At 40.2% G+C, this 23,872-nt stretch overlaps 2 protein-coding genes and 1 long non-coding RNA gene across 4 annotated transcripts in view; 2 read left to right on the top strand and 1 right to left on the bottom strand.

Moving 5' to 3' along the window:
• The first annotated feature begins 850 nt into the window (after nucleotides 1-850).
• On the top strand, nucleotides 851-15,031 carry cpa6 (carboxypeptidase A6). Its single transcript, XM_017406623.3, has 11 exons — nucleotides 851-1,403; nucleotides 5,799-5,874; nucleotides 9,186-9,310; nucleotides 11,102-11,216; nucleotides 11,349-11,450; nucleotides 11,519-11,623; nucleotides 12,791-12,901; nucleotides 12,979-13,069; nucleotides 13,554-13,756; nucleotides 13,845-13,929; nucleotides 14,022-15,031. Exons 1-11 carry the CDS (start codon nucleotides 1,288-1,290, stop codon nucleotides 14,234-14,236), a joined length of 1,344 nt encoding a protein of 447 aa, XP_017262112.1. The 5' UTR covers nucleotides 851-1,287; the 3' UTR covers nucleotides 14,237-15,031.
• Nucleotides 2,691-17,196, bottom strand: LOC108230424. The gene is made up of 3 exons (XR_001808356.3): nucleotides 17,012-17,196; nucleotides 15,336-15,388; nucleotides 2,691-3,050 (listed from the first exon to the last, which is right to left on the bottom strand). It is a non-coding gene; the product is annotated as an uncharacterized LOC108230424 (long non-coding RNA).
• Nucleotides 17,197-17,227: 31 nt separating this feature from the next.
• Nucleotides 17,228-23,872, top strand: part of arfgef1 (ADP-ribosylation factor guanine nucleotide-exchange factor 1 (brefeldin A-inhibited)) — a 40,984-nt gene continuing 34,339 nt past the window's right edge. Inside the window, exon 1 of one of the 2 annotated variants that reach the window (XM_017406622.3) lies at nucleotides 17,228-17,569. In XM_017406622.3, the coding sequence (XP_017262111.1) occupies nucleotides 17,446-17,569 (124 nt within the window). In that variant the 5' untranslated portion in view covers nucleotides 17,228-17,445. The remainder of the gene's footprint in view (nucleotides 17,570-23,872) is intronic. The other variant, XM_017406621.2, reaches the window with a different exon arrangement.

Below are 23,872 nucleotides of genomic sequence, written 5' to 3'. Positions count from 1 at the left end.
GCAATTCACTGAGTGGAACATCCTGACATCCTAGTGTTTGTATTCTATAAAGGAAAATAAAATACCAGCAGCGTGTGTTTTAGTGAGAATCTTACAGATATTTGTTAGTTTCTTTGTTTGTTTGTTCATCTGTTAGCCAGAAATAAGAAACTGAACTGCATTTTGTTGAGAATATGAACAGTTATTATCTTACATGTTGTAGATATCTCTTTGAGAGCCCTCAGTTTAGAGAAATGAATATTATTCTGATCAGGCTGGTAAGTTAACAGATCATCGTTTTTTCTTTAATTTAATTTATTTTAAACAAATGGTAGCAGCGTTAGATTATAAGCCTTTATATTAGCATCAGTTTCATATCATGGCGTTATTTCAAAATAAACATTATGATATTCCCATCCAAAGAGCTCCAGGCTGCAACAGAAGTGCTACAGCTAACTGCTGCTGCTATTTGCCTTTGCAAATTGTCATAGAACTCTATATAAATAACTAATTCAAAGCTGAAGTGGTGTAAAGATGTGAACCGATGTGAAACTTTTGAGACTGAAGCTGGTTTCCCATGGCAACAATCCCAGCCCAGACTAGCCAGTAGCTCATCAGTCTGGTCAGAACTACAGCTGCGTTCCATTGTCGGAGTTTCCGAATTCCGGGTCGGAAAAATCAACTGGAACGCCCCAAAGTCGGAATTCCAGAGATTTCTGACCAGCCCCGATCTCAAAATCCAATATGGCTGCCTGGCGCATGAAAAGCCGTGACAGCTTCAGGATCAGACATTTTAATTTCAGTTTAGTCCATTTGTTTCTCAGTCATCCAGCCTCACACACAGTCCTGTCCAACACGTGGCTAAAGTCTGTTTCTCCAAACTGAGGCTGTTCAAACAGCTATCTGCAACAGGTAAGATATTGCTTGTTCTTGTTTCCCCCACAGAGCAGAACAGAAGTTTAAACTTCTGAGTTGTTTCATTGGGTGATGTTCTGGTGAGATGACCTCCACCTCCATCCATCAGTCTTCTTCTGCCTCATGAAATGAACACAGAACCGAACAGCCTGCTCAGAGTCCCCTTCAGACTTTTCTCTGACTTCTCCCACTCCGAGCCACGTGACCCAGGTTCTCCTCATTTAATAATAAAAAGGCTCTCTGCCCCTCAGATCCCTGCGGAGCTTCAGCGGAGGTGGCAGCGCGCACCAGCCGGAGCAGCCGGAGCAGCCGGAGCGCCTCCTTCCAGCGGATCCTCGGAGCCGACCTGCACCCCGCGCAGTTTCTCTCCCTCCTGGATCTGAAAGCAGCGGGATGGCTCGTGAGCAGAGGGGAGCTTTTCGCGCCTTAGCTTTCCTGACGTGCGCGATCATCTGCAGTAACGCGCCACGTCGCGCCGGCGCGTCTCCGTACAACAGCCGCTACGCAGGGTGAGTGTTTCATTCATTCCCCTGACGCATGAAAAACACTTTAACTTTACTTTAACCCCCCCATCCCNCTCCACCCTCCGGACTGCTGCTGCTGCTGGTGGCTGTATGAGGAGACTGACCTCAGATGTAAACACAGTCAGCTGTTCTCATCAACTTTAACAAGAAAATAAAATCATAATAATAATAATAATAAAGCACCACGTGTTTGTCCAGTTCAGGGCTCTGCAACTTTTACAATCATAACAGATATTTTCCTGCTCCAGAGCCACAAAACGTGCTAGGACTGTGATCGCCAACTGACGGCCCGTGGGCCACTTCCAGTTCACCGGGAGACCTTTGCCGGCCACTAAGGGTGGTGACCTCTGTGCTCGAAGCTCCTGCTGCAAATATAAATAACTGTTGTTTATTACATTATAATAATAAATTTAGACATTTATTGGTATTTTGACATGTTAGGACATTTGTGTGGCTAGTTGGCGTCTCAGATTTGTGTAAAAGAAGTTTTCTCTTTCAGTCTCACTGAATTTTGGCTTTAAGTGACCAAGAACCACGTGGCTGTGATTTTTTTTTATTATTATTTTTGAGTGCACAGTTTATAAAACTGTATTCTTTGTTTTCCCACCTCCACCCACCTCGGCTCACTTTGTACCCACCCCGTCAACCCCTCCACATTTAGGGTTTAATCTGCTGGAGTCCACTTTTAAAGTCAGCAGCTTTTCAACAATTATTACTAATCATCACTGTGTTTTTTTGTTTTTTTTTTTAGAACCGGATATTAGAACCAGATACCCCTGCTTTAAACCACTGAAATACGCAGGCCTGAGTGGATAATTTAGTGAAATTACCCCATTTGGAAATTCATAGAGCATATAATTAAGCTGGCCATTTAATTGTAACTTATTGAAACTTAAAAATAAAAGCAGAGAGCTGTATTATTTCCGCTTTAAATATGTTTTGATCAAAAGCTTTTACTTCTAATTCTTGTTATCAAATTGACTTGCTATGTTCAGAAAGCAGACTGGCTTGTGTAAAGATATTAATGTTCTGTTTCATGAATTTAAGGAGGGAAAGGGGAGTATTACAGCTTCAAAGCTGCTTCTTTTCTGTCTTAAACTAATTATATTTTGGTTTCTTGTGCATCTATGTGGACAGATGGGGACGTTTCTCAAAGCAAGCTCCTTTTCTTAACCAAATGCCATCTAATTATAAGAAAGCATCTTGATGCTGGCTAATACCAATGTCTGGAAATTACTTTTGATTAAAGAACAAAAACAACACCAAGAAACAAAAGTTTTAATGGCTTTAATGGTTGCCTTTAAAGCAAATTGCTTCCATCCCAAAGGTTTTTCTGCTGTGAGAATCAACAGGCTGACAACCTAAAGACAGCTTTATCTCTTAAATGCTTGGAGCTGATGGTTTGCAAAGCAAAAGACCTCTGCCAGAGCAACACGTTAATGAAAACGGGGCGTTATCTTATCGTGGAAAGTTGATTCCATGTTTGTTCAAACTGGACTGGAAAGCTCTCCTGCCTCTCCAGCAGAAATCAGGCCTTTTACGCTTTGGTCCATGAAACAAGCAGTCGCTTATATGGACCACCTGGACCCTTTCCTTTTCTTCTTCTGCCTTTGTTTGTCAGGGTCCAGCTTCCTGCGACAGACAGTAAAAAAACTATTTGAAAGAAGTGAGAGGAAGACGCTCACCGAGAGGGGGAAACTTATAAAAACAATAAAAAATGGAGACTAAGAACACGATGAATAATTGCAGCCATGTTGGTTGTAGGGTGAGGAAGATTTAAAATAACAAGATACATGTTTAAGAAAAAGGTGTGGCAAGAAAGATGTTTTTTACAGATTGAGTTAAATGTCGGGATTTTAGAGTTTTCATTTTATCTGTGTGGTAGATTTTAGCAACAAGAACAAATTTAAATGATTCTTTTTTATTTTTTGCAAATACACTAACTTGACTGAAAAATGCTTTTCAGGTGATGCTTTGTGAACAAAATCAAATACATTTTCTAAACCGGTGGTCCCCAAAGCTGGGGTCGGGACCCCTCTTTGGGTTGTAAAACATCAAGTGAGGGCCCCCAGATAATCTCCAGAAACAAAAAAAAAGCTGGTAATTTTTACAAAAATATTTTTTTTGAAAATGTAAAAAGTTATCATAAATGATTGAAAATAGAATTGTAGCTGAGGCTGTTTTATATTGTCATTATGCCCTTTTTAAATAAGGTTATGATAAGATTTGTATACTTAAGCCGGTCATATTAGGGGTCACAAGCCTCTGAAACTGTTACTTTGTGGGTCGTAAGCTGAACAGTTCAGGAACCTCTGCTCTAAACTATCTTATCTCTGACCGCTGAGGTGTAACCGCAGCGGAGCTTAATCTGAGATCTCTCCTAGTCAAAACATCATTGTGAGATCATTGTGTGGTGTTACATAAACAAACACGCCGTCTCTCTGAACAGACTTGTCGTTCTCGAGTGAAAATGTAAATTCACAAAATCAGGGAAAAATCCTTTCAGTTAGGTTAGAAACTGAGCAAACCTATAAAAGTGAAGAATGTTCTGTTTGATGTCCCGACATTACATCACAGCTTGTTCTGCATCTGTAGGCGCTACCTGCGCAGCTGGAAATGTAATCCTGTAATGATGCCTCAGACAGATAGTTTGGATCAGGCTTGGCCCTGTCATCTATAGGATCCTGTAAGAGGAACCGCTCATTTCGCCATCGAACATCTGCTGCTGTAAATGTCACCTTCAGTCGGGCTCAAAAGAGAGATTTATGGCCCGACTTCACGGCCCAGCTGCTTTTGGAACGATGTGCGCCCAGCAAAATAAAATAAAATAAAAAAGTGAATGGGTGACATTAAAGAGGCAGAGCTTTTCAAGTGCCAGTCTATGGGGAAAAGTTCTGATGAATGACTGTCTTACATGTCGTAGATAGCTCTTCGGATGCCCTCAGTCTGGAGAAAGAGAAAACAAAGAACGATACGCTTTAAACTGGCACTGAGACGACACCTTCTGGTGAGTTCGGATGAAGGCTCTTGTTCTTGTGGTTACACGACAAAAACTGCGTCGCAGCTTCGTATGCCGCTTCACGACACAAGGCCCTGGCCTAACTTCTTCACACAGGGGTTTGTGTCAAGCATTGCGTGGTTTGGTTAAGAAGCCGGTGAGCTTTAATGGAGTCCTTTTGCTTCTGCTGCTCCGCTGAGAAGCAGCTGACCGAGGCTGTCAGGAAATACAGCCATCTTTAGAACTGTTACAGTAAAAAAAAAAAGTACAGGAGAGTTGAGAAGCCGGCGAGAAGAAACCAGTTTTAACGCTGTAGGAGGAGGGAGGAGCTTCCCGAGTGTCTGGACTGTAAAAGGTGTGTGAGAAAACGAACGTCTCACAACCGCATGACCACAAACTGACCTCTTGATTTCTTATGCAGTTTGCCTTTAATGGTCGACTTGTGAAAGGGGAAGCCGGCTTCACAGCTTGACGGTGTGATGACAGACAGTCACTGCGACCAGAGATTGCAGGATTTAGAGCAGGGGTCTCCAATCTGGTCCTCAAGGGCCACTATCCTGCATGTTTTCCTTGTTTCTCTGCTCCAACACACCTGATTCAGAGGTTAAATCACCTCTTCATGTTCTGCAGAAGCCTGTTAATCACCCATTGATTCAAATCAGCTGTGTTGGAGCAGAGAAACAAGTAAAACATGCAGGATGGTGGTCATCGAGGACCAGGATTACCCACTCCTGACATGTCCGACTGTCCACTTTTACATTTTCTATGTAACACCACAGGTCTAATTCCACAATGCTGTCTTTATGAATAAACACGCTCACCTTCAGGGGTCCTGAGCGACTCGGTTAGTGATTTATAAACAACCAGAGGCAGCCTAAAAGGAGGCTCATCCACATCCCAGAGGGCCTATTTAACTCTGACCGGACTGACAAGCTAACATCTGGTTGGAGCGAGAGCAAAGTGGACTGATGCCGTCTTAAAACAACTCCAGTCTCAAAAATTCCATCAAACAGTGTTTTCTAAACCTTGATACCTCAGTGAGTTTCATGATCATGATATTCCTGCAGGAAATCCCCCAATGCTACGGCAACTGATGCTATTAGCGCTTTGAAATAGCCATAAAATTCCCTATAAATAACCGCGTATTGCAAAAACTAATGGTGATGCAAAGGTTTATAAATAGCATTTGCATATATCGGTGTATATCAGTTAAAAATAAACTCAGTTTCTCCAAACTGAGGTTGTTTAAAGAGCGATCCGCAACAGATAAGTGGTCAAAATCTCTCACTTCAAATGATCTGAAATATCACTTTAAAAGCTATTAGATCATTTTTTTGTAATTCTTTATCCTAATAACTGACAGGGATTGTGTTTGTTCACAGCGATCAAGTTTTCCGGATCACGCCGAGTAACGCTGAGGAGGTACGATCCCTCAAGAAAGTCCTGGGACGTATGAAGGTGGGCATTTCCCCCCCCACACATTAGATACTTCTCTTACAGTTTACACACACCTCCAAACTTGTCTGGGATAATAAATATTATTATGCAATTATGTAAATTAGAGACATCTCCTTTGGTGGGGCACTCTATAATCATTTCAAGAAGAAACCCCTGAGAGAAACACGGGGGTGGATGCTTTTTTCTTTCTTTCAGTGGATGATGAACATGTGTTTCAAAGATACTGAAATCAGGCAGGAACCCCTGCAGGAGACAAAGGCCTCCTCTCTTTTTCCCCCCAAATCATTTGGAAGCAATTATCCATCAGCGTCAGGAGCGAGCGAAGGCCTTCTTGGCACCAAGCTTCAGTCTGCTCGTGCAGATCGTTTGCAAAGCAGAAAATACAGGATGAACGATAACAAGACGTGTTTTTTCATTTTATTGAATGATTTAAACAAACTCTAATTACCTAAATGTTTCTGAAGGATAAAACAGCTGAACTATGCTTTTATTTGTGTATTTAAGAAGAAAAGCTGGGTGTATTTTTATAATATTACGGCTTTAAATTGTGACATTTGATCAGTATTTTATAGTTTATCTCCTACAGGTCTGGTTTTTATCACGTTACGGATTGTTTTAATCAAATTATGTCTAAAATTTAGTCCCCCAGAGTCAAAGGTTTCAGCTTCAGGCTTCACGAGAAATCAGATTCTGTTCGCTGCGTAACTCAGGTGGACGAACAGAAATGTTTTCTGTAACAAACTCAAACACGGTCTCTGTTTTACTCAGCTTTGCGTCTCTACTCTCCTCATTTTTATTGCAAAAAATGTTGTGAAGCAGTGAAACAAAACGTGTTTATCTGAGAAACAAGCACAAGTTTCATATAAATTCAGAAAAATAAAAAATGAGATAAACTCTCCAATATAACACACCTTATATAGTTATTATAAATGCACTGAATGAACTGTAATTCATTTTATACATATTTTAAATAAGAGAGACAAAACTAATGTAGGTTTTTAGTGTTTGTGACATTAGTGACAGCTTTATTCAGAAACTTATTCTGTCTTTAATCAGTAATTGGCTGGTTTTTTTAAATATTTTAGTTATATTTGTATTATTTGATACCTTTAAGGAACACAGATTTAACAGGATCTTATTCTTAAATACACGAACATCAACAAGTTGGTACAAAGTGGGTGTTTAAGATTAAAATCAAAGTAGAACAAGTATTTATTTGTTTTACCTACGCAGCATTAAGATATTCTTATGTTGTTTACCTTTGTATTAAATTTAATCTTTAACCTTATCACATTTAACATCATTTTTGTTGCCATTATTTGTTTTTGTTTCTATTTTTATTAGTGCTGCAACTAAAAAAATAATTCTGGCATCAATTAAATAACCAGCAGATGATATTACTAATTGATTGTCTATAAAACAAGATTAAACTGTGAATTTGTTTCATTTCTATTAAACTTATGATGCTTTGCATTATGTTTATATTATGTAAATGTGTTAAGTTACTAATAATTCGTTTTTTATCAGTTATATTATCAGAGTAATGTACCAGCTGTCAAATTATTTTTTTTGTTCATGTAGTAAATTTTAATATTTATGTACCCCGGTTTGAAATATTCAGCCATGTGTCGGTTTAAGTTGTTCCAAATCACATTTAAATTTAGCTACACTTGCTTTTAAACAACAAACGTTGTGTTATTTTCTCTTTAGTCAGTTGGTAGTCACCTTTTATTTGACAGGAGATACAAAAAGCTTTTAGCAGATCTGTTTGTTTGTTTGAATCCCTGAGACGCAGCGTCGCCTCGTCCGTCCGCTCGTTTTTTTTATGGAGCTGTAACTTTCCCCTCCTTGTTCTGCCCACACTACGACCACATCACTTCTTTCTGAGCAAGCCAAACAATCAGGGGGGGGCGACGATTTATAAAACAGACAAATGACATAATCTCCAGGGCTCATAAATCCAGCTATAAACTGTTCATTTAAGGATCTGATCAAACATCTTTTGGTGCTTTTTGAGCCGAAGTGTTTTGGATTTGTTTTGCTAACAGAGGAGCAGCTACGAAACATTTGGAGACGCCATGAACGTGCAGTAATCCAAACTGTTAAATGAATCTGGTATGCTGTCTGTAAGTGGCTAAACCAGGCGACACATTAACAAGCGTGTGTGTCGGCCTGTGAAACCGAATGAAAGGCAGATGAGGATAATCAAATGTGCGGCATCCATCGAGAACCAGATTCCAAGGATCCCATCTTTAGAATCATGTCTGCAAAAATACTTTCCTGGTTTCTTCTCTCATTTTCTATTACTCCTCTCGTCTCTTTCTGTTATTTTTCAAGATGATGTCTGTGTTGAAGTGTGTTTTGTTTGTTAAGACACCTGTTTTATCTCAGGTAATGTTTCCCCATCTGATAAGATTAGTTAGTAATTTGAGGTCACAGGAAACAAAAAAGCTGAAAGGAAGAGTCATTTAATTAAGGCTGGTAATGGTTTTGTTATTAGTTATTCTCACTGTATGTTTTAATCTATGTTGCAGATTTGATATATTGGTATTTTTTTTACTTAATTCCTTGAAATTCAGTAAATTGCTTTACTGGTGTCAGTGTCTTTGGGTTACAAGTTACAGAAACAGGACTAGAATCCCTTAAAAACAATGTTTAGATAGTTGTTGTTTTTTCTAGGTTTGATTTTGACAGTTGGATTTTAGTTACATATAAATAATATTTTTTTAATTCCCTGTTTGACCATTTTTATTGCTCACCTCCAAAGGGCAAAAGGTAGGTGTTAAAGCTTTTACTTCTGTGTGTTTGTCTGTTTGTTAGCAAAATACCTCTAGATAGATTTTACCAAAACTCTCAGAAAGTAATAAGTGGATTAAATCTACTGATTACCTTCTGAGATCAGTCTGATTCAAGATGGCTGCCAGAGGTAATCGTCATTAACCAGCACAGAAATGGTTAGAACTCAGTCATTTTTACAAATGTTCAGCTAAAATTTGGTGTGGTAGTAGCTGAGAGTCTTCTCCAACACATACTCTGAGCACCAAGAGACTGCATGAGATCTTTGTTTAAAACTTTGGCTTGCAAGGTGGTGAAGTGTATTCCTTCGAAAAATGCAATTTTTTTATTTTATTTATTATGTCGTGTGAATGTAGGTGTGTCTGATAAATAGGTTGTTTTGCTGGACCTAAAATAATCAACGCTGTTTGAGTTTGTAGTATTTTATCACGTGAACCACAGAATATCAGAATATCACAGCTTGATATATTACAAGATAAAGTCCTGCTGACCTGATGCTCATTGTGTTATTTTAGGTGGACTTCTGGCAGCCCAGTGGCGCTTTTCTAATCCATCAAAATGCCACGGTGGATGTTCACGTGAAGCGTAACGACACACGAGTTTTGCACGCACGATTAAAGCAGGAAAGAATCGGTTACCGGTAAGTACACATGCATTTGTTAGATATTAAATCTGATTTTAACATACAGTACTTAACACTGACTCGAAGCTGAGACACGTGCACACACACTCCCAGCTCATCTCCATATCTAGTTCATCTCCGTACACCAGCCTGTTTTAAAATTATTGTTGAAATGACGACGTTTTATCAAAGCAACCGCAGCTTTTATTGTCATCTCCGTCCTAAGGGAGACGTTTCAGCTCTGACAAAGCGTTGTGTTGACTATCTCTCAGAAATGGTTCCCTCTGCAGCTGACACTGGGTGATTGATGTCTTAGCGGACGGTTCGTTTTGTTCACAAGTCATTGAACTACTTATTGATTACATGTGCGGGGGAGAAAAAAAAAGAAAAAATCTGGAAGATGTGTAGTCTATTTGGGCTGCCTGCATGAGAAAAAGATCCTCATCTGCATCTGTTTGAGACGGGGAGCGAAGAAGAATGGGCTGGAGAGGAGCCGTTAAACGGATGAGAACGACGTCATTTATCTCGGGACTTTTATTTGCGCTGTAAAACATGTCGAAGCCGAAGCTGGGAACTGGTTTGAATGAACATTTATGAGCCGTCTAGTTCACCGCATGTGGGTTAAGCTTACAGAGCTTTAAACTGTAATCTGTTATTGTTGTGAGTAAATCATGAATAAACAAAGGATTTAAAGACTGACAGCTGGGAGATTTATTAGAGAAGCCATGAAACGGTTTCACATGGTTCGAACATGCTTCCAACCTGGATATGTCTTATATTTCTTAGTGATCTTCAAAGTGATAAGTTAACAGAATTTTCATAACCTGGCAGACATTTTAACTCTCTGTTACACTGTGGCCTTGACTAACCATAACGCTGACACTTCAGCTCCATATGTAGTTTACAACCTTTATATATCCTCTCTGTCATTATGACTTACATTTGAGTACTTGCCGATAACAAGTACTGATCTGAGCACTAAAAAAGGCTATTTTACACCTCTTACAAGTACTTTGAAAATGTGTTTGAAAATCAGAGGAGCATATGTTTCGTGTTAACTTATCACGCCAGGACAGCAGCAGTCTTTTCCAAAAGTGCCTGTTTGCAGTGAAGCTCGTGCTCAGATCCGTATATTCCCAGGATCCATGTCTGCTCAGTAAGATGCTGTAGCTGTTTCTGCTGCTATTAGCAAGGTCTTTGAACGCAGCATCGTGTTGTTGTTTTTTAGATGTTTTATCACATTAATTGTGTTGAAAGTGCTAGACTTTGTCTCTCCTCTTGACAATTTTCCTAAGCGTAATTGGCCGTCTGCTTTACTTTTGTCACCAATTATGAAATGGTAAATTAAAGGATTACAAAGGATATATTTCATACATGGACACAAACGTAACATAAACCTTGCCTATAGCTGTCAAAGAGTATACACTACCAAAGAGTGGATTAAAATGGCTAAAATCTTATCTGTCAGTCGGGGGAGTGCCACAAGGATCAATTCTGGGACCACTGTTTTTCACCTCGTTCATCAACAATCTTTTGATGGTGGGATACTGAATTTCACTGTATGCAGATGACACTGTCATATAAACAGATAGGAAAGACGCACAAGTAGCTGTTAAGTAGTCAATATTTGCGGAGGACCTTTACAAAAACATCAGCTCCATGGCTTTATTTATATTTCAGTAGCTTTGGTTTGTAAAAGCTTCATTAATGGAATTTAAATCAGATGAGAAAGGGGTTTTATTGCTCTCATCGGGATGTTGAAGTAGTGTGTTATCATGTGCATCATGTCTCTGTCTTCTCTTCACACAGGGTGTTTATCTCCAATCTGCAGAAAGAAATTGAAAAGCAGACGGGGTATCATTCCTCTCGCATGCGGAGGTCACAGTCCCAGTATGACTACGAGGTTTATCACTCTCTGGAAGAGGTAGATGTGAACCCCCAACGTCTTCCTTTATCTTTCACTCTCCTATAAGATCACCGATATAATCCACTAATAATGATAACTCGCCTTTGGACAAATCCTTACACACTTTCAAACTACTGTTTACTGTTTAAGATACAAGCCTGGATGTTTGAGATGAACAGAACGCACCCGGAGCTGGTCAGCGTGCTCTCTGTGGGGAAGTCGTATGAAGGGAGACCACTTTATGTGCTTCAGGTAGGAGAAAACGAGTCGCAGAGGGCTGAGCAGCAGCATGCGGGCTGACGGTGTTTGTGTCCTGTCAGCTAGGAAAGAGAAGCCGTCCGCAGAAGAAAGCCGTGTGGATGGACTGCGGCGTTCACGCCAGGGAGTGGATCGGACCGGCCTTCTGCCAGTGGTTTGTTAAAGAGGTCAGACCATGAAAGCACGGGTTTTTACACAACACCATGCATGATAAGTAATTAAACAAGATGGGACACTGGCTCCCCAACTGACAGCCTGCAGTTGACCATCTGCGATGTTCTCTTTTTATAATTTAACAAGAAAATAGCATCACTCGTCGTCATGCTAGTAATGGCTGAGACACTGGTCCAGACTTTTACACAAGCCCTTTGAAATGAGAGCCACACCAAAGCCAGACGCTGATGGCAGGAATTTATTATCTCATTTTACACAATTTCTACTCCAGATGAGTGGCAAAAAAGTGTAACACGACGAGAGTCTGAAGTTAAACTGCAGTGACGTCTTTTCGCACATTTAGAGAGCTGAGGCAGTTTTAAAGGTTTCATCCTGCTTGCTGGAAAAGTGTGTCGCCTTTTGGCGTCGTTCAAGTTGTTGTGTGATGATTGGAAAACCTTTCAAATATGAACCAGTCTCTGCTTCTGAAAAACGTACATCCTCGCCTTTTTTTCTCACACGTTCTCTTTGAGACAGGAACCGAGAAGACGGGACAAAAGACACCAGCAGTGAGGCGTTAGGGTAGCGTAAGAAAAATTAGATATCCCACTATTTCAAAGCGCTGTCGGTGAGATATAACATGGAAACAAATGTGTTTTTACATTCTCTAACTAGAAGTAGAGGCACGTTTTGAAAATGTTGAGCTAAGATTGTTTTTCTGGGTCACAGACAGGAGAGCGAAGAAGAGAGGAGAATGAGACAAAGCAGAAACTCTAAATGCTTTTGTTTTTTGTTAAAGATGTAGAAAAAACATTAGGAGTGAAAAGCAAACAGAGTGACCTGAAATAAAGACTAAAAATTATGCAAACAAAAAAAAAACACGTAAGTTCAAAACTCATGAAAAAGAATAAATTGGCTTTGGTGTAGTAACTAAGGTTGACCACTAGATGTCAGTGTGTCATTGTTGTTTAAGGCTCTAGCACTTTAACCTTGGTCTTTATCTGGTTTCAAAGTATAGGAGCATTAACCCAGTGCTCTAATCACCTAACTCCAGTCCTCAAATATGATCAGCATGTCTCTTCAAACAATTTCAAAAGGTTGTACATAATACAAACTATAGGAAAAAAGTCACTTCATTATAAAGCTCCAACTTCTCTGATTTAACTTAACTCTTTTTACAGGCCATCAGCTCTTACAAGTACGACTCTGTGACAACTCGACTGCTCAACCAGCTCAGCTTCTACATCATGCCCGTCTTCAACGTGGACGGATACCATTTCAGCTGGAACTCCGTGGGTTCTTCTTCAGCGGCTCAGTTTTTTTACGGAAGTGAAGACGACCGTATTAAAAAGTTGTTGTTTTTCTGCAGGATCGATTCTGGAGGAAGACACGGTCCAAACATCACAAGTCCCAGTGCAGAGGAGTGGACGCTAACAGGAACTGGAAGGTGAAGTGGTGTGGTGAGTTCCTTTCTTTTTTGGAATAAAATAAACTGCTCCATTCCCAAAGCTGAGAGGAAACAGTGAAGATTGTTGTGGTGCAGATGTACAGAGAGGTTGGAGTTAAATCCATAAAATAAATAATATTTAAACTTTTCCAGTAGTGAATAAATCTGGACACGACAGAGAACCATCCGAACACTTTTAACACCTTTTAAATATTGTTTTATACAAGAAATACGACAATTTATTCAAAGGTAGGTAAATTCAGCTCATCTGCTGAGACTTTTAGGACCTTATGGTCTTATTAAAGTCACAGCTTGTGTTTTATTTCTTCATAATGTTGCTTTCTTTCACTTTGAGTTTCTAGTTTGTTGGCTGTTATCAACTATTTTTAAGAGTAGGCATTATATTTAGGATTTTAGGACTGAATAATCAGCAGAATTGTGCCAAAGTGTGATTCTGTCCATTCAGTGTGACCTCGGCTCACCGTTTCCTTCCCCAGATGAAGGCGCCTCCTCTCACCCGTGCGACGACACCTACTGCGGCCCGTTCGCCGAGTCGGAACCCGAGGTCAAAGCCGTCGCCAGGTTCCTGCGCAGGCACAGGAAGCGGGTGAAGGCGTACATCTCCATCCACGCGTACGCTCAGATGCTTCTTTACCCGTACTCCTACAAGTACGCCACCATCCCCAACTTCAGCTGCGTGGTAAGGCGTCCGAGTTCCGCCGGGATAAGTCATAAATCTGCAGGCGCGTCGGGTCGAGACCTGAAGGTTCCTCAACGTGTCTTTCCAGGAGTCGGCGGCTCAGAACGCAGTGTCGGCCTTGTATTCTGCGCACGGGGTGAGGTACAGATACGGACCAGCCTCCACGACTCTTTGTGAGTTTCTTTTTTTTTTATTTGCTGACTTTCCTTCCAGCTACGTTAAAAATGGCCGCATGCCGACGTCCGCTCCCTCCATTTCCACGCAGATGTAAGTTCTGGCAGCTCCATCGACTGGGCCTACAGGAACGGGATCCCCTACGCGTTCGCGTTCGAGCTGCGGGACACGGGGCACTTCGGGTTCCTCCTGCCCGAGTCGCTGATCGACCCCACCTGCGCCGAGACCACGCGGGCCGTGAAAGCCATCGCGTCGGGCCTGCTGAGGAAGTGCGCCGCGGACGGGAACAGGTTTCCGACCGCCTGAACGACCTTCTGTACTCGTGAGGCGAGGAACTGGAAACACACGAGCTGGAACTGTTCGAGTCAAAGGGATAGTTCATGTCTTTTAAAGTGGGGTTCTCTGGAAAGGCTGTGAACAATTAATATCTTACCTGTTGTAGGTTGAAGTTTGGAGAAGTTTAAACAATAAAAATCGATTTTAAACGTAGCCTCGCTTGACGTAGCGGTCAGTTTTCCAGCCAGAATCAAAGTTTCTCCAAACTGAGGTCAGTCAAAGAGCTATCAACATCTACAGCAGGTAAGATATTAACTGTTCCTAACTGTTTCACAGAACCCCATGTCAAAAATATCTGAACTATTCCTTTAAGACTGCCTACATACATTAATAACTGTTGCAAAAAGACTTTTTTTTACAGCTTGTGTGAACATTCGCACTGATACAGAATCAGTTTTTACAGAATTTTAATAAATAATAAAATATTTCTCTTTAACTCTATTTTTAGTTTTGCTTTTATTTTAATCAACAAAGCTTCCATTCAGCTACTCAGCTATCCTGTGCTGCAAATATTTTAAACTTGAAGAATTTTTTTTTTTATAAAACAATAATAGATGTTTTTTTATTAGTTTACAGTAAAGCATCTTGCTGTCAGAACTCAGGTTTGGATCAGTGACAACAAAAATAAGCTTAATGTGAAATTTTCAGCTCTAATACTGAAGGTTTTATATGTTGTTGCTTTCATTTCTTTGATAAATGTACATTTTGTGTCAGTTTGTACATTTGTTTTTATCTCTTGCTATCAGTATAAATGATTTACTCCAACGAACGGCTTCTGTGCTTGAATTTATCCAAAAGATTTAGGCCAAAAATGCTCAACTTTTCTGCCCTTATTCACGTTCTGCAAATGTTTTGACCACACGTCCCTGTTTGATAGTAAACATTATATCCGGCCACGCTTCATTCCTAATGATTCCTAACGTTTGGAGGGTTTTTTTAATTTTTGATCTGTAAATGGTGGCTCAGAGCCGTGCTATAGATATCATGGTTTTTATTTTTATTTATAGGTTTAGGGAAAGTGAAAGAGCCACGCTGGACTGTGCAAAGGGAAAGAAAAACTTCAACAAACCTGTTTGGTTAAGCTGCCAGTTTCTCCGGTTCTATTTGCAGTCGGACTCCAGGCTGGAAGAAGCAAATAAATCATTAAATTTCATTTATTTCATGGCTACAATTACAACAGAAAAACAAGCAAAACCCACCTATTTTACCTTGTGAAATCTGAAGGTGTCATATTTTTTATTCATCTTTTTTTTCAGTTACCAAATAAAACCAAATCTTATTCTGATCTGATAAAAAGAGCATATCAACATTTAAACAAAATTTAAATAGTCTCCTGACTGAATGTGCTATCATTACAGCAGCAGTCTAATAAATCATTTATTTATTTCTGTGGTTCTGTTTTCTTAAGGGTCACGTTGCTTCAGGAAATAAATGATTAATCGAATACCTCTGAGTTTGTCGCGGTTCAAGTCACCGCTGTTAAACAACCAAGAGTTTTGATTCGACGCGTCAGATTTGTGACTTAAATCTGGCATTTAAACATTTAAAGTCCTGATTAGATGTCAAAGTGTTTTCTTATTGTTGTCTTTACTAAAGCTATTAGCTCAGCCTAAAGGTGAAAGAGGTCAAACTGGAGATTAGTGGATGTTTGAAGCGCAACACGAGAAAAGGACAGACGGTATCTGCAGGAAGGAAACCTGTCTGAGTATCAAAAACGTTTTTGGTTTTTTTCTATGAGGTAAATTTGAATTTTGGTAATACATATCCAATTTATCTGTTAAATATTAAAATGGTAACTTAAACGCTTTTAGGATTGTTGGATCTTTTTCCGTACCCCAAAAACAACCTTAGTTTATAAGGTTGCTGTTAAATATTTTACTTTGTTTACAAATATTTTCCCCATAGAAACACATCAATATGTTTTTAATTCCTTCAAAACGTCGTTCTCTTTGGAATCTGCTCTGTTTTTGTCTTCTTATGATACTTTTAGCTGCTGTTTAGCGACAAATCATTTTAGTTAGCCTTTTGCTTCTTTTAGCACACTGCTAATTTTGGCTTTTAGCTACAACTCTGCTACTTTTAGCTTTTAACTATAGACTTTTGCTGATTTTAGCTTTTGCCGACTATTCCGCTACTTATAGCTTTTAGCTACAGTGCTGCTACTTTTAGCATTTTGGTAGTACTCTGCTTCTTTTAGCTGTTAGCTAGCCTTTTGCTACTTTTAGCTTTGGGCTACTATTCTGCTACTTTTAGCTTTTAGCTAGCATTTAGCAACAGTGTTGCAACTTTTAGCATTTTGGTAGTGGTCTGCTTCTGTTAGCTAGCATCTTGCTATTTTCAACTTTTGGCTACCATCATGCTACTTTTAGCTACCATTCTGCTAATTAAAGATTTTAGCTAGTGTTATGCTTATGTTAGTTGTTAGCTAGGCTTTTGCTGCTTTTAGCTTTTGGCTAAAATTCTGACACTTTTAGCATTTAGCTAGCGTCCTGCTTCTTTTAGTTGTTAGCTAGTCTTTTGTTACTTTTAGGTTTTGGCTGCTGGTCTGCTACTTTTAGCTAGTGTTCAGCTTCTTTTAGCTTTAAAGACTCAGTATTAGCCTCTTTTGTAAACTTTAGCAGTCGTTTAGCTGTCTGTATTTTTAAAAAATGTCATTTTCTGTAGTTTTAGATGTCATTTCGAGCTGAAAAATAATATAAAATGTAGCTGTGCGGTTTGATTATATGTTACAACGGCTTGCCATACCTTTGTAGCTTTATCAGCTTGACGACTCGAAGCATCGATCTGGATATTAAGGTTGTTATTCGGCATGTGGGTTAAATAAGGTTAATAGATGGATGTGAAGGGGGGATATATGGGGGAGATCTCCACCTCTCCTCTCCCTGCTGCCTCACTGCGGCCGGCCGTTTTTAAGCACACGTGACGTCGCTTCCTCTCTCCAACATGGCGCAGGAGGCAGGTTGTTAACGGCAGGCTGAGGGATTTACCCCACCTTCCTGTATTTATTTATGTTTGTCTGTGGAGGGCTGCGCGGCTGACATTTCCGAAGGAATACACCTCCGTTCGAGGCGGCTGCAGCTCCCCTCTCCCTGCCTCTCCCTCCTTCCCTCCCCACCTCCTCCTCCTCCGAAGCCCTGACTCGGGACCAGGCAACACCTCGCTCCGGATTCCGTCGCGACATGTATGAGGGGAAAAAAACGAAAAACATGTTCCTCACACGAGCTTTGGAGAAGATCCTGGCCGACAAGGAGGTGAAGAAGGCTCACCATTCCCAGCTGCGCAAAGCCTGCGAGGTGGCACTGGGTGAGTCCGGTTCTTTTAGCATCACCGACCACGGTTCTGGACTCGGACTCATTGATTTAGACACGTCATGCGCCCTTTTACTTATTAACCTGGCAACAATGTCGCAGTGTTCGGCAGGAAACTGCATTTTATATCCGCTTTTAAGCAGAGGGGGGGACGCCGTGCTGCGTTGTAATTAAACAAAAACCATTGTATTTTATTGACGTGGCATTGGGTTCGTTTGAAATGATTCCGACTAAAACACGGAAATGCTGCAGGACGGGTGGGTGTTCGCAGCACCGAGTCGATGCTGCGAAACTAGTGGCAACGCAAGACCAGGCCGAACATCCCGCTTTCAAACTAACTTACTGAATTGTCGGGTTGCATTTAAACACCCGCAGGACACACACACCGTCTCCAGCTTCGCTCGCGTTTGAGCTACAGCCATTTAAAAATCCCCGATTTATATATGGTTAACCCCTTAAAGGTGAGATGTTTGCATCTCTTCCCGGAACACGGTGTTGTGTTCCTGCTCGGTCATCACACAGAGGCTTTGTTTTTTTATTCAATCTACTAGTTATTCAATATATTTATCAGTATTTATCCAGGGCCTTGTTTTGTCTCTAATATCCAGCCACGCTAAGTGTGGTTAGCAACATTAGTAGTTGACAGTAGCACCTTTTTATATTTAAGCTAGTCAGCTTTAGCTAACGGACTTCCGGTTACGCTTTATAAAATAAAGTACCGATCGAAACACACCCTGCGATGAATGCGACGGCAAGGGGAATCTACCACGCTAACTTAAAAAAAATATAACTTGAAGTCGATGTAAAACGGATAAAAGCATAACCAATTTCGCCATCCTGTAAAATGTTTTTATTTTTCTCGTCGCCAAGGTCACGCCTGTAGCTGAAGAAAAACATTAGCTTTTATTTTGAAACGCGCCCGTCTTCACATCCGCTTTTAACGTGCATGCAATTCTGTTAGCTTTTTGAAGCTGTTAGCATGTTTATTTACAATTGCTGAATTCCTGTCTCTAGTAATTACTGTGTATAATTAAAGTAGGGTTATTTGTAAACAGTTTTGACTAAACTTTAAGCCACCAAAAAGCTTTATACTAAAAAAGCTATTTTTCATTTAAAAATGCAAGGTCTTATTTTAGTCTGGGGTTCTTTTTTTTGGGACAGCAAGGGCAGTAACATGACACTGCAAGAGTGAAACAAAGAGTCCATGTCATGGAGCAGCCAAACATCCTACCTGTCTGGACAGTGCTTTCATTATCCACTTGCTCAGTAGTTGCAAGGTTTTGCAATTGCCCAGAAGGCTAAATACACCTATGTGTGTTTCTCAAGGCTTGTTTTGATAGTTTCCTGAACCAGCCCAGCCCCACACACATTCAGTGATTTTATTTTATTTTTTTGCCCTGCAGCTACAAAATATGCCAGAGGTTTGCCTGTGTTTCCTTTATACTTGAAGACAAAATGGTTCATTTTTTTTGTAAGGGTAAAGAAATTTTTTTTGTGTGCGTTGCTTTTAAATTAACCCCTCGACGTCAACGAGATAATTAAGCCTTCTGAATATCTGACATAAAACAGTTCTGTTGTTGACTATTTACGGTGCAGCACATTTTAATTTCTCAGTGTCTCATTGCAAGACGTGTAGCAGTCTTTTCATGTCAAACAACACTCTGGTAAAACTGTAATTACAGAACTTCAGTGATGGTCGAACGTGTATTTGATTTGCAGAATCTGCTAAATGAGAATCTCTGCAACGGGTGTAGCGGTGGTAAAGTAATATTGCACATGGAAAAAAACCAACAACTGGGTGACCCAGTATACTAAGTGACTTACATAATCTCCCCCATCTCCTTGGAGTCAGAGGCAGCGCTTTTGTCAGTCTCAGTTTTTCGCTGCTATTGAAAATCTCCCAGTTAGTCGTTTGTGTCTGCGTAGAAGCTAGTTTTCGTGGAACGTTTCCCATCTACAAAGCATGGGGCGATCTGTTTATGCTATCTTTGCTAGATGGCTCAGGCTGACCTTTCTCCTGGATTATCAAAATGTCACCCTGCCGTTTCACTTGAGGTACATCATCCTGGTTTCTTGCACGCCCTGAACAGCAGCAGTAGCAGGGTCCTATTATCTTTGAATGGGTTGGTTGAGTTTCTTTCTTCTTTTTTTTGACAGACAGAGAGAATAGAAACAGGGAAAAGCTGGAACAACATATCTTCTCTGTTTTTCACCTGTGATTTTATCTTGTTCTATTGCTGGATGCTTATATATCTGAGAAACGTCAGAAAGAAAAGCTTTTCCGTATCACAGTTGGATGTACAAAAATGAGTTTGTTTTTTTTTGTTTTTTTTCTCTGGGCTATTTCTGTGTCAGTTTGCTCCACCTTAACAATCAGGAGAGGACTACAGAGTTAGGCTCACATTGTGGTGGAATGTCACAATCATTCGCATAAAAACACAGGCGGGTCTTCCTTCTTTTTATAATCCTACTTTTCTTCAGCTCAGAAGTGGCTCGTCGGCTACAAGCTGTTGCGTTTTGTAGTAAACTAGATGTTGAAAACTGTAACTCGCAGAGTAGTAAAAAAGAATGGCGCCTAAAATAAGTAACCAATTGGCGAGCTTTTCTTAGCAGTCAACATCCAGTGAGTCACACTACCTACTTGCTCACTGAGCAGACACTGAACAGCATTGACATCCCATTAGAGTCTTCTCCACTGCCTGCTTTTGAAACACAGCATCTCAGTGTATTTCAAATCCAGTTTGCTCTACATTTTCTTGGAGAAATAAACTCTTAAAGCCTGCTAGATGGTCCAGATTCATGCCTTTTTTCTAAAAAGCTGCGTTACCTTTTAGTTTTTTGGAGCCTATTTATATGCAAGTCCTGCTGTAGGGTGTTGTATGAACACATACAGAGGAGTTTTAACAGAAGAATTGTCGTTTTTGTAGCTTGGTCACATTGGGTCGAAAGCAACGGCTTCCCCTGAGCGGAGGAGCTTCGTTTCTATTGATGGAAATTGATAAGCACGTTCAGGTAGAGTCTGCAGCAGGGTTGATGTTCATTAAATCAGAATCACATGGTCCAGTGGCTGTTGCCCTGCTTGGAGGCGTCCGTCTATTGTCTTGCCAAAACATCTACTGAAATCACAGCAAATCGCTTTCTGTTCACCTGTGTCTGTGTTATTCCCAGCCAACGTTCTTCAACAAGCTTTTCCTATTCAAAGCTAATATCTCAAGTCTTAAAAGCCGGTTTTGAGACAGCTTTCCCACCCAAAACTTTCTTTCTTTCTTTGTTTTTTCAGCTCTCATTAATCAATGTAAAGCGGCCACATATGCATGAAATAATTAACATTATTTGTTAAATCATCAGAGAGTTTGATGGTTGGGAGATGAGCCAGCCAAATTGGTTTTGTTTTTAGCTTCAGTTTGTTTAAATGTCTAAATGTGTGTATTTTTGTTTCTAGTTTCTTTATAGCAGGCAGTTTTATAAGTAATCCAAGCACATAAGTAGTACAAGGCTGACTGAATGGCTGTTAGGCAGCTTATCTGTAACTTTTTGTTGAGTCATCTCTGATGTGGAGGTTCAGATTTTCAGCAGTTTTCTTGTATGCTTGCAGAATGTGATCTGATCGTTTAAATATGTTTCCTTCTTTATAACAATTACAGATAAATCCTGGTTCTTTCAGTTCATTTTCGACCAAACAAACCCCTTTTTCATATTGCTTAAAAGTTTGAGTCTGTGTTACTGCATTTATAGTTATTATTGTACACCAGCGGTACAGAATACTTGAATTAAAGCTGTAAACAAAGATAAAATTAGCAGGAGCTTGCAAGCTGTTATTGAGCACAGAACCCAAGGCCGCTGCTGCATCCTTCTCCTCCGGGTTGGCAGGGAGACCAGCGCAACAAACGCGTCGGGAGGGCGAGCCCTGAATCTTTGTGCTTTCACTGGCTAAAAAAAAACCCAAAACGTTAAGTGATTTGTGCAACTGACAACCCAAGCACCCGTCATAACCCTGACAAAATTGCTGCGAGCTCTTATTTCAGTGCTGAAGAGGACCTAGTAAAAACCGGCAGGCATTGTTGGCGAGGAGGGAGTAAATAAGGGAAGGGACGGCGGTTTTCAGAGATATTTTTGACACTTTTGTTTCTCGGGCTGCTGTAAAGTTCACGGCACTAAATGAGTTTTCCTTTTGACCTATTCTGCTTATTGAATCTGAACGGAAAATGTAAATATATGTGACGTTTGAGCAATTTAGTTCTCGTGATTCAGACTAAAGAAACCTGCATGATTTACTTTTATTTATTTGAACTCTACAGTCGGATCATTTCTTATAGATACCCATTTCCCCTTTAGCAGATTAAAAACAAACAAGCACAAGTAGTCAAATGAGGTTTTTGTCTTGGTCTTGTTTGGTTTTTGTGGGATTTTACTCTAGTAAAGATTTAAAATTCTCCTGATGATGTTTTAGGATGACTGCTTTGACAACCAAGAGGTTGCTTTAAAGCACACATGTCAAACTCAAGGCCCACGGGCCAAATCAGGCCCTCTGTAACATTTCATCCGGCCCCCAAGATAACGTTTAGATTTCATCAGGTCTGGCCCTCCAGTCTGGGACAGATCGAGTCTCTTATTCTTTTTTTGCTTAAAAAAACTGAGCCTAATTAGTGGCGTTTTCTCTTGACAGTGACTTAGAAACCAACAATATATAGTTTTAATTTCTGTATGAACAGGTTTTTGTTGATGGCTTTTTAAAAAAAATCTGTTTTAATGTTAAAAAATTTATTTAAAAGCTGAGTGAGGCGTAAGAAATGGCTGCTAATGATGAGCTTTTTGAAGTTTGATCTATTTGTCTGTGTTCATTAAAGTCTGTTTGCATTAAATTCTGTATAATCTGTAACTGGGAGAAGGTAATTGATATTTCTATATGAATGATTTGACATAATACATCTAAAACCAAGGTTAATTTATGTAATTTTTAATAAATATTGATCGTGATCGGCCCTTGGCTCGGACCAAATTTTTAATTTTGGCCCCCTTGCGTCACCGGGTTTGACACCCCTGATTTAAAGGAAGGGGAGGAATGAGAGGCCAGTTCTCTTTGCCGACTTTACTTTTCTCTGTAGACTAAGTGCAGACACTTAATCTGCTTTTGACTGTAAAGCTTGTATGTAGAAATGAGCTGGGAAGTCTTTAACACGGCACGCCAGTCTTGCACCGAAAACACACCCTCACATTTTTATTTTCTTACTCGGATACCTCCATGCATTAAACATGGTTTTTCTCCACTGATGCCTCTTTCAGTCGTGAGAAAGGCGATAAATTAATTATGTCTCGAGCAGATCAGATGAATGAAGAGCAACCTCCTCCTCTTTCTTGCGTTCAGTTTCTGTTCCGTGTGTTTCGGGGGCTTTAGTCGTAATATCTTTTATCGATCAGCCATTTGTATTCACGTCAGGGCATTTGGTTGGTGCTGAGCAAATAATGCTTCCCAAAGTAGGCTGAAGGAGAGTTTGTTGTGAGGAAGGCCTGTGAGGAAGGAGGCGATGTGCTCATAAAGAATTCAGTTGAGCTGAAACTGAAAATTAATTTTGTGACCAAGTTTAATCTGATGATTTAAAGCCCTTTTTTTGTTTTGCAGCATTATTATGTGCATCATTATTGTTCTTGTTGTTGCCTTTTTGGTCTTTAGAAAATAAATCCTCGAGACAAAACATGGATCTGATTGAGAACCGTGGAATCTGCTCACACCCTCTGGATTGGGGCGCGTCAATCAATAGGTAGTCCTGTCCCGAAACATAGTTTGCAATTCAGACTATTTTGCCAAAAATGAATATAATTGACAAATGATCAGCATGCTTTGCTTTTGGTTGTCTTGAAACTTCTTATTGAAACCAGAAACTCTTGAGAAAAATCTTTACAAAGTCACAGATTATTTGCAAAATGTTTTTTTTAAAATAAATGGTTAATCTATGTTGTAGCAAAAAATGCTGCCGTTCTACTTTGGTAATTTATACAAACTGAAAAGGAGTAGAGGGAGACTGATTGATTGGTAGGCCAATTAATGCCTTTTTTTTTTTAGATATTTGGCATCCACCCTCCCTGAACTAATTAAAAGGCAGGCGAATCTGTGGGCGGCACAGTGTTGTCACACAACACTACACCCATACGTCCATCAAACAGCACTCCCTGCGACACACGTGCTTTTTTTCGAGCTTTTCGCTCTCGAGCCACGAGGCCTGATTTCCCTTTCATATGTTGACCCTTACGGTACTGTCACTACCTCGCTGGGCGGCGGGCTGACTTCCACTTCCTGTCT

Source organism: Kryptolebias marmoratus, linkage group LG21 (assembly GCF_001649575.2).
Source record: "Kryptolebias marmoratus isolate JLee-2015 linkage group LG21, ASM164957v2, whole genome shotgun sequence".
In the NCBI taxonomy this organism is placed as follows: domain Eukaryota; kingdom Metazoa; phylum Chordata; class Actinopteri; order Cyprinodontiformes; family Rivulidae; genus Kryptolebias; species Kryptolebias marmoratus.
The sequence above is the reverse complement of the archived record's forward strand: the minus strand, read 5'-3'. Positions and strand labels throughout refer to the sequence as shown.

Bases quoted from the DNA above. Each gene is read 5' to 3' on its own strand.
- cpa6 (XM_017406623.3), top strand. From the start codon at position 1,288: ATGGCTCGTGAGCAGAGGGGAGCTTTTCGCGCCTTAGCTTTCCTGACG. The intron at 1,404-5,798 runs GTGAGTGTTTCA...GTTTGTTCACAG, and splicing joins TACAACAGCCGCTACGCAGG to CGATCAAGTTTTCCGGATCA. The intron at 11,217-11,348 runs GTAGATGTGAAC...TTACTGTTTAAG, and splicing joins TTTATCACTCTCTGGAAGAG to ATACAAGCCTGGATGTTTGA.